This window comes from Cryptotermes secundus, unplaced genomic scaffold (genome assembly GCF_002891405.2).
Source record: "Cryptotermes secundus unplaced genomic scaffold, Csec_1.0 scaffold3042, whole genome shotgun sequence".
Lineage (NCBI taxonomy): Eukaryota > Metazoa > Arthropoda > Insecta > Blattodea > Kalotermitidae > Cryptotermes > Cryptotermes secundus.
This window is the reverse complement of record NW_019735021.1, coordinates 234,941-245,238: the sequence shown is the minus strand read 5'-3', so window position 1 is coordinate 245,238 and position 10,298 is coordinate 234,941. Positions and strand designations below refer to the sequence as shown.

Genomic DNA, 10,298 nt, shown 5'->3' with positions numbered 1-10,298 from the left:
TATTATTATTATTACTTACTGTATTGTAAAGTATTTGACTTGTCCTATATCATGTACAATGATCCATGGATATGAAATAAATAAATAAATTATATGGTACACCCACAATATGTAGGTTAGAATACAAATTTTTGTAATGGTTAATACCTAAATTAAACCCTAGTTCAGTAGTAAAAGATTAAGCAGGTTTGGCTGATGTAAGAGCAACACTAACCGCTAAACGAATACAGAACATATAATCCCTCAGTCAAACTGGCACCTTTTAAATAATTGTTACGTAATGAATTTAGTTCCAAACAACAGAACATAAAATATTCATTTTTTAAAGGTTTAAAATTGATTTGACATCCTTTATCCTCACGAAACATACGCCACCTAACAAATAAAAACAGAAACATAATGGGCGTAGTCAAGAGTAATACCGTCTGGTCACTAAATGACATTTACAAAATTCATAAATCAATTAACAAATAACAACTGAGATCATGAAGTCGTTAGTCTTCCCACCTTCTCACACGTTAATTCGTACTTACAGTTTTCTGTTTCTTAATTTCCTGATCGCCGGGCATCACTAAGATTTCTCTTCCAACACACGCTAAGACAGTTACACCCACTTAGCCCACTTATTAGGGTTATAAGCTTCCAACCACTTTCAACCACGATTTACGATTTGTATTCTATGGTTTATTTGGCACAACCACCCAACCCTACAGATGCACAACAGAACTATCAGGATATTAGAGAAGATCTGAACTGTCATCTATGAATCATATTTGCTAGCTGTGATTGAAGCAGTAGCTCAATCGGTAAGGTTAATGGTATTCAACTCCACGTTTACTATTCCGTCTTCCATCATCACAAATAGTCGAAAATCATTACAAAATCAGTCTACGAAAGTGTTCTTGACCACTCTTCACTACATCACGGTGTGGTATGGTTTCGGTATCTAGACTATATTTATCAGCTTGACACTCAAATCTTTTGTGCATGGAAAGATTTGGGGGGGGGGCACATATCTACCAGCATTGAGTCATTTACATTACTTCCTCACTTACTCATGGAGCTGAACCCTTCTGGAGGAGCCGCCACTTCTGCAGTTACTCAAGAATTTCCCAGCATTTTATGGAACCCGAAGGTTCATTACCATGTTCACAAAAGCCCTCCACTGGTAACTATCCTGAGCCAGATCAATCCAATCAATACCATCTCATCCTATTTCTTTACATTGCAAAAGAAATTTGTTATATTCCTGGTAGGTGTCAAACCTAGAAATATTAATAATACATGTTACATGTTGAATTCTGTTCACAGTGACTATGACGGGTACCATTTTCCATGCCATATAATCTGGTAGATGATACTGACTTCCGTGCCAAAGAGTAAGCCAAGCAAACAACATGCACCAGCAAGTGGTTCATGAGTTGAAAGGGGATACAGCATATTCATGAAATACAGTATCTTTTTTTCATGCTTTTAAAAAGTAAAAAAGAAACACTCACATGGACGTCATGTCCTTGTCCATGTACAAACCATTACCGTTACCTAAACCACTGGACAAATTTCTTTTAGAAACTAACAATGGGGGGGTTCATTAATAGTAGTCAGGTAATTCTAATTTTTATTATTATTAGACAAAATAACAATACATTACATAACAATCTTGGTATAGGCAACTATCACTCAACATTTTTTTTTTTTGTATATTTAATGTGATCAACCCTCCCTGTATGTTGACACCACCATCAACCTTAAGCCATACTAACCCACAGTGAAATCCACTTTACTTAAAAGCCACAGACAGACATTTACATACATACTTAGAATTGTTACCTAATTTCATAAACAGACAACATGCAACCTTAATAAACTGCTAAGTAGGGTGTTCAGTATTTGTGCACTATCACTGGCAGGCTATTAACTCTTAACAGGTAGAAATAATAAGTTTTACATAGGAGACATCTAAGTTCCTTAACCTTACAAGCTAAATAATAAAGATTTTTAGTGATGTCCTCATGCTCGTGGTAGCTAACCGCAACAACACAATTGAAAATACAGTAGTCATACAGTGGTTCTCAACATAGTACACTAATACACACGGTGCACATACCAGATGTATAAATTGTAAAGTACTCCGCTCCATTATTAATTTGAACATGCCATCAAGGTATATGCATCCCAAGAGTTGTTACACTGAACATGCACTCCAGAATGCCCTGTAACCAATCCTGTTCAAATTATAAATGGCCAAGATGAAGGCACATGACTACCTGATCTTATAAAAGGGGGCCTAAACAGAATAGTCAATAAACTAAAAACATTTGCGTATATAACCGTCCTTTGCTGGATGAAAAAAAGTTCAAGAATCTATACAAGCAATCCTCTATATGTAAACTTGGAAGATGGAACAGAAAGTTGCACCAACTTAAGAGTGTTAAGTCAAGTTAGTGGCAGCTTCATGCTCAAAGCATCACATGGATTACCTCGGGCATAGGAAGGTATTTATATATGGTGACAAAAAGACCAATCAACAGAAATCAAGTTTCTTTAATTTCACGCCTATAAAATAACGGTGACAAAAATGAAGTACACTTAAACATGTAACAGTCCACATATAAATTGGTTTCAAACTATCAACTAATTAAAGCAAAGAAGTTACATATCATAATGAAATATGACCAGAACATTATGTATGTACATCTATCTAGCCTCTGTACAGATTTTACGATGATATATTGATTACATGATGCTTACACTTTCTATGGACCCATCAACACTGCTCCTTTCATACCATTCAGCAAAACTTTGATTTAACATAATTTGAAGTCATGTTGTTGCTGTTTCACAGTTACAATCTCTATTCCCAAACAACTGAACAACAAGAAAATTACAACTGTATTCATAATTTGTGTGGCCTTCTGACATCATATAGTATGATATATGGATACCAATGTTTTGGACAAACTTACTGTCTCCATCTTCAGGGTAGAATATAGAGGAAGTATGGTCCTCCAAGACTGCTGGTATCCACCTATGAGACCCCAGAGTGTCATAACCCCAAAGACTACAATTTAAATCTTCACCACCATGTAAACCTCAAATGTTATGCAGTGAAGCATATTCTCAGGTAATCAGCCACATCACATGGAGTTGATGTCCAACATTTTCAGATGTCTCCATCGCTGAGGGAAATGTGGTGAGCACTGCATCCACACACCACACTTACACCACAGAATATACTCTCAGCTGTCCCAGCATATATATATATTGCTCAGGAAACACTGGCAGAATCACATGTCAGTGGTGTCCCAAAGCAGCACAGACTACTTTGCAAACAGTCGGTGCAGTCATCACAATATACGTTGCTTGTCATTTGTCTTCATTTGAATGTTTTCTAACAGTTCTCTATCCTTTGTCATCTAGTTTGTGGCCAGGTATTCAACCCCTGGTTACAGAAAGACTGAGACAGCCTCTGAAACATTGGGCACCAGCTCCATATTAATAAGGATGATCGCCCAAGAGAATTTCATTGCATATACTTGATGTGAAAGCTTCAAAACATATACTTAAATGTCATTACAATCAGAAAAAAAGTCAATATTCTGTTAGTTTTACAAGAATGTTGCCTGACAATTGTGTTCTATGTGACATCAAGTAGAGATTATACATGGGGAGCTCAAATAAACCAAGAGCAACTGCTAAATTGTACACTACAATTCATCTCCTATTATTTCAATATATTGCAAAATAAACCACAGAGAAACAATGTTAATTAAATGTATGATATCAGTTTTCAGGTTGGAGCAACTTCGTCAAAATCACTGCAACATTTCAGCCAAAACTGCAGTCGCCAAACTGTTTGCCAACAATGTGGCTCGAACTCAAAAGCTGATGGAATACAATGGTCACTGGCTACAGAAGCAAAAAGACAAGAACTCATTCAGTGCAAAACAGTATTCCTTTGACATGCATTTGTTCAAACATTTTCATTTTGTCTGAATTCCTTGTATACTGCTACTAATAAAAGAAGAAAGCACTAAGGAAAGTAGTATTTCATTATTTATAAAATTAATCAAGATCAGTCTTCCATATTATCGCAAGATTTCCAGATGTTTGCGAGGGTCTGTGCTTTAACATCTGCAAAAGGAAAGATAGGACCACAGAGGAAGCAACAGATATTCCATGAGGCAGTAACAAACACTCAGACTTTTAATTAAGAGAATGTTAATTGTAGCACATGCAATTAATTTCTCCCATGAATATTACTATAACTATAGCTTATGCATTGTACTGCAGGATCTCTTATATTATTCAGTCTCTATTTTATAAGTGTGAAAACTGTATCATAACAACAACGCAATATACATGTATAATAGTCATTTCATTCTAACTTCTACCTCAACCTTGCACATTACACATTAATTCTTCTTCAAACGTTTGCCCACTGTACAGAAATTGGTGTTCTTCATATACAAATAAAATTTCACTTGAATAAGGTTCATCATAGTGGTTATAACTCACTATACCAGCCCCTGTTCGATGATCATACACAACAGTTGTCCTGTAAAGTGTGCAGCTGCCTTATTAACAACTTTCCTTGTTGTTTGTAAATTTATCATAAATGTATGCTTTCCTAATTTTATTTTACAGTAAAATACAAATCATCAGTGTAGCTATAGTGTAACGTCATCCACATGTTCTATATCCTATGGTTTGTAACCAGTTTTATTGGATCATCTGGAACTCGAAATCAATTACAATTACAATTACAATTACAGTGTGTGGCCTACTCCACCGCAACTGTGTTTAGCATGTAAAAGGTAAAACTGTCCCTGTACTTAATTAACCACCACACCAAGATGTATGAGAGAGAGGAAGTATGTGCATGCATTCTTAAACTCGGCACTAAAGAGATGTGAGTGGTCTGCTTCGATCTCCAGTCATTATACCCTTGGGGGATGATCCCCTAGTATCATCATACACAGGTGGCTGGGCGGGGCTCCAGAGCTGCTCTAGATGCTGTGGAGGCATTTTACACGCGGTTCTCTCACAATTACAAAAGCAACCAGTATCTGCAATATGTAACTTAGACCATTCTCTTTAAAGTGGACATGTATATCCTACTGTTCTGAATGATTAACAGTACTGCATTCTCAAGTCATTTGATCCTTCACTCATTGCTCTAATTTCATATAATCATAGATAAAGATCTACATTTATCAATTCTGTCATGTAAGTTCATATAATTTCATCATAGATTCTACTCCATAAAAGAATTCAAGCATATGGAAATATACAACAGCCTGTATGCCTAACAATCCAGACCCTGTCTAATTACAGTTGCATAATACAATAAAACTGAAAATTAAGCAGATTTTCTAATCATCCAGTACATGCAAGTTGTTTGGAAACAAACTGCTGGCCAACATAGTGCATGTTCTTCAATAAACTTAACATTCGAACAACATTCAAGGTAGAGCAGTCATAACTGTAGGCAATCTTCTGTTTTATTTGAATAAGTCTGTACTTCAGAAGCTTAAGACACCAGGTCACCGTCACTGGAGTTACTCTCATCAGAATCAGCAGTATCATAATTAGGTGGTGCAATATTAATTCTCTTGTCAAGCAGTTCTGTTAACACGGAGTAGGTTGTGTGGGTATACAAGGTACAAGTGTACTTCTGAAACCTGCAGTAAGACTGGTAAATCTGAAATTTGTGCTACACCTCAGAAAATAATGATGCAAATTCCACGTGTTATCATTTTAACAATTTCAGCTGTCCTGTACTTTAGCACTTCTTCTTCCCATAAATTATCAAATTGGTTGTTCAAAGGCTTAACTCAGGTGTGCACCGAAGGCAAGAACGAGAGTTAATTTTCTTCAGCAACATCTACAAAGGTGCAACTTGCCACCATGAAAAAACATTAACACAGCTTTTTCCTAGTGCTTCAATTGTTTTTAATGCTGTACGTTCCTCATATACATAATTCTTGCAATAACTGATCAGTTCTCAGTCAATTCAAAGCTGAAGCATGTTTGTTCATTCTGACTCCAATTTATTCCCTTGTGAAAACCCTTGAAAAGTTGGGCTCTGCCCATGCACAAATCCACACACAACATAACCAACACTCTCCATATGCTGCACTGCACTCATTTCAGCTCATTTTAGCATAACATCTATTTGCTTGCATGAGGTCCTTTCTTGTCCATCTTGTAATTCTCCAACACCTGCATTTACTTTTCAAACTAGTCACTCACAACAAATTTGTTCATTTTAGCTGCTCTCCCCTAATATATATTGTGTCTTTTCTGATGCTGCATCTGGGTGACATTTTAACACAATCTTAACCATGTTCTACTAGAAACTTATTATCCTCATTAAAAAAGGGGACTCCTATTCATGTCCATTTTACAACATTTGACCACAGTGTGCAATATATGTGAACACACTTGCAATATGGGAACACATTTCTTCTCTGGAAATTTTGCTTGTTAAAGGCACACCAACATCTGTAAGCCTATAATTACTGAAACAAAGTTCTCTTTCCAAATGTTTGTCAACACAGAAGTCACCTAATTTTACTGTTAACAATTCCAGAAGACACAACTTTTTTAATGTCCTCTTAGGAATAAGATATTCTTTTGATGCTTCCCTTACTGACATTCAATTAATTGCTGTGGAAGCTCTTTCCAACTGCTCCGAGGTCTATCAGGCTCACTCACTTTAGTGCTCAGCCATTACTGTCTACAGGAAAGTCAAAGCAAAGTCGCATCGCATCTCAACCCCTCCTCCACTACCACCGAACATCGATCATTTCTTTTTATCATGTTAGCTAGTTAGCATTACTTCAGTATGAAGAAACAGAGAGCATTCTAAAACAGCATCACTTACACCCTTGTTCTTAAATGTGTGCCAAGTAAGTTATTTCATGATTTTAAGATCCCTTTATTGGTGAGTGACAAAGGAATAAATTACCTTTACAAATATGTATAGAATATGTAGATATTATTATACTAACAGTCAACAATACAGATATTAATCAGAAACATCCTTACCAAAACAGGCTTTGAAACAGACATAACTATATTACCTGCTATGCAATCACCCCACACTGCCTGCAGCTCTCCCATGGCACTAAATCTGCTATCATGTATTAATGGAGAGGCTTATTGCTGCTGGCCTCAACTCACTAGACTACAGACTCTTAGAAGAAGGTGGGGTGGGGTGGGCCTTTATGAACACTAAGTCATGCATGTCTACCTGTGCTGAAATCCTTTATCAAATTTAAAAACACCAGACTTCATCTAAATTAACCCACTTGTTACACTTGCAACTGATTTCAATTAGGTTCGCCCAAATCACAATGAATAGCACTCAACATGTGAAGGATACTAACGAATATGTCCTCACAGTCCTACAAGGATGGATCCAATATTCCAACACAGACCAGCATCCAGTTACGTTCAGCAGGAGAGGCATCGAGCAAACAATCAGCCATTTTATACATAAATAAAGGCTGCTGTTAAATATTCATAAATTGGTGGGTCTGAAAATTTCTTTACACTAATTAAAGTAGCATTTCATTTACTTTAAACTTGCAAGTAGTGCCCCCTCCCAGATTCATGGGGTGGGTGGGATGGGCCCCGAGTCTGCTTGGTTCATCTGCCACTAATTGGCCCACTGTACCAGCCCTGGATGACAGATGAATATGGAGCATTTGGCAGAATGACAACTGGCACAGGAAACCAAAGTACTCAGAGGAAACCTGCACCAGTGCCATTTTGTCCACCCCAAATAAAATATGATCTGATGTGGGATCAAACCCAGGCTACCACAGTACAAAACACTCCATGAAGTCCTCAACTTGTGATGAATCAGTCATGAGTGTCACATTACCATCTCATAATTTCCTTTGTATCAAGGTCAACTAAACGTTATTTCAACTTCCTGTGCAATCATTCCCCCTCATTGTTTCAGCTAGTTCTTGCATGTTCCTGCTTTACAAGAGCACTGTCTGGAACCGCTTTGAACAATACCATCTATTATATACTAATCACATCTCTTTCTTTAATTTGTATTACCAGACCACTTTAAGTCTGTTTCGTTACTAAAGCCTCCAAAAGCCGTAGCTTTGCCTTGGCCTGCTTGTAGGCAATGTAAGTACTCTCCATGGGGATGCGATCTTCTCGTTGAAGCTTTTTCCCTGTTCGATGCTGGAAATCTTCTTCAAACTCTCGAAGCGAGCGCCGAAGTCGTTTCTTCTCTTCACGAGTTGTCCTCTGTTGATCTAACAATTCAGACCTAAAATATTTAAATAAATTTATTATCCAGTAAGAAATTACATGTTATATATGTAATTACATTAACTGTCTGTTTGAATGCTAGATTTGGCAGTCTAAATAAAGTATTACTTATTATAGGAGAGTTGGTTATAATTCTGAAAATAATGAATTAAAATATAACATATGAAGCATATATTTCCCCCCCCCCCCAGTCCAGCTATACATTCTGGGTTATTCAGAACTTGTTTTATTTTTACATCAGCTGACTTGAATTTTCAGCCCTTTTTTGATGAGCTTCTAACAGCAGCATGTCAGAAATGCTGAACATGCAAGGACTTGCAAGAAAAATCCTCACACAACAAATCTACTTTGAAACAACCTTGTAGAACATACATCAGTCTGAAAGAAATTTTCCTTCGAGTTTGCTTCCTACAATCCATTTCTTTCCGATTTATGTGATAAAATTAAAATTTCAAATCTGGTGTAAATTTCTAATCTGTAACTCGTTACAGTGCATTTCAGTTGCTAGTATTACTGCTGATGTTTACACCATTCATACAATTTACGTACCACTGATGTTTGGAATACAACCACTTTCACCTCTCATAAATGTCACTTACACCACTTGTGCATATTAATCACTTTGTATGTTGAATTTTACATATCAGGGTAAAAGTATTTTCTTCAAGAAAATGTTTCTTGGGGGATTTATTTACTACTTTCATATTAGTGTACCAAATTTCATACACTGAACTTTCCTGGAAGAGAATGTGTGTTCTGTTTTACAGAGCACTGAGTAAGACTACAAAATTACATAAATACTGCATACCCATGTTAAAACACAATGCAAATTAACCACTTGCTGCAGCCACACAAAGTACACTTAGTCTTGACAACTGCTACCACAATACTATGATAAATCATGTGATGCATCATACACCAACTCACCAGTATTGCCAACTGCTGCACAAAATCATGAGTCAAGTTATCATCCATCACTGGAGTGTGAAAATATACAGAACCTACTTTTCAAAGTTCGTTGATTTCATCAATTTCACACGGAGAACTTACAACACTGCATACCACGAAAACTTACAGCGGAAGGGAGTGTAAATTTTCCCACAGAGAATCTGAAGTTTCCTGTGGTTGCTGAAGCTTCAATGGAACATCAGCATTTGCAGTGGCAGTTGATGTTTCTGGTGTGTCTTCTTGTATTGAAAGAGATGGTGGAGAGCTAGTGAAGTCCATTGTTTCATGTTCCAAAATGGTTGCCAGCTCTGACACACAGTCTTTCAGCTTTGACTGAAAAGAAATATAGACAATCACTGGAACTTAGATAATTTGTGTATTACTGATTAATTTGCTTAATGTTACTGAGCAATCAATGGAAATCTGAAGGAATTTCAAATGAAAATTGAATAACCATCCAATGACAGAAACAGCACTGATCCACCTTGTTATTCAGACAGATGTTTCCTTCGGTAAATCTGCCCATGGTGTTTGTTGTTGACTACTTACAGTAAACCCTTGCTAATCTGGATCAAAATATCAAAATGCTGTTCACAGTCGACTACATACTTCAAAGGACACACAGCACTTAGGAAGGCAGATAAGGCACTTATCTGTTCAGACAAAACTTGACAGTTTGTTCAAACATACATCACTACATTTGGAACCAAGCACAATTTCTGAGTCTTCTATCGAAGAATAAGTGCACTGTCTTTTTACAGTTTTTAAATAAAGACTGTACAGTGGTACTTTGTTATATATTTTCATAAGCACTACTCATATCATTATATTTTCCTTTTATTTGTGATCTAAAATTCTGGTCTTTTACAACTATCTCTTGCTTCACTAATCTGAATTATAGCTTAATCCAGATGCCCTCTCTCCGTCAATTACTCCAGAAGAGCGAGGGTTAACTGCACATGATTTTGCAGGGGATCTGACGCTTCTCTGCAGTGCAGTGTTGACATGGTGTAGACTGGCAGTAGGTGGGAACCAGTGTTTTAGAGGAA

At 36.8% G+C, this 10,298-nt stretch overlaps 2 protein-coding genes across 6 annotated transcripts in view; both read right to left on the bottom strand.

Annotated features, from left to right (window-relative positions):
* The window catches only part of LOC111869237 (bifunctional 3'-phosphoadenosine 5'-phosphosulfate synthase), a 38,286-nt gene extending 37,561 nt beyond the window's left edge, over positions 1-725 (bottom strand). Inside the window, exon 1 of the mRNA XM_023860607.2 lies at positions 534-725. Within this exon, the coding sequence (XP_023716375.1) occupies positions 534-569 (36 nt within the window). The 5' untranslated portion in view covers positions 570-725. The remainder of the gene's footprint in view (positions 1-533) is intronic.
* A 1,801-nt stretch (positions 726-2,526) lies between these two features.
* Positions 2,527-10,298, bottom strand: part of LOC111869243 (protein FAM13A) — an 85,847-nt gene continuing 78,075 nt past the window's right edge. For all 5 annotated transcript variants that reach the window (XM_023860616.2, XM_023860619.2, XM_023860617.2 and 2 more), the window contains 2 exons: positions 9,377-9,582; positions 2,527-8,299 (listed from right to left, as the gene is read on the bottom strand). In XM_023860616.2, coding sequence (XP_023716384.1) covers positions 8,089-8,299; positions 9,377-9,582 — 417 coding nt within the window. In that variant the 3' untranslated portion in view covers positions 2,527-8,088. The remainder of the gene's footprint in view (positions 8,300-9,376; positions 9,583-10,298) is intronic.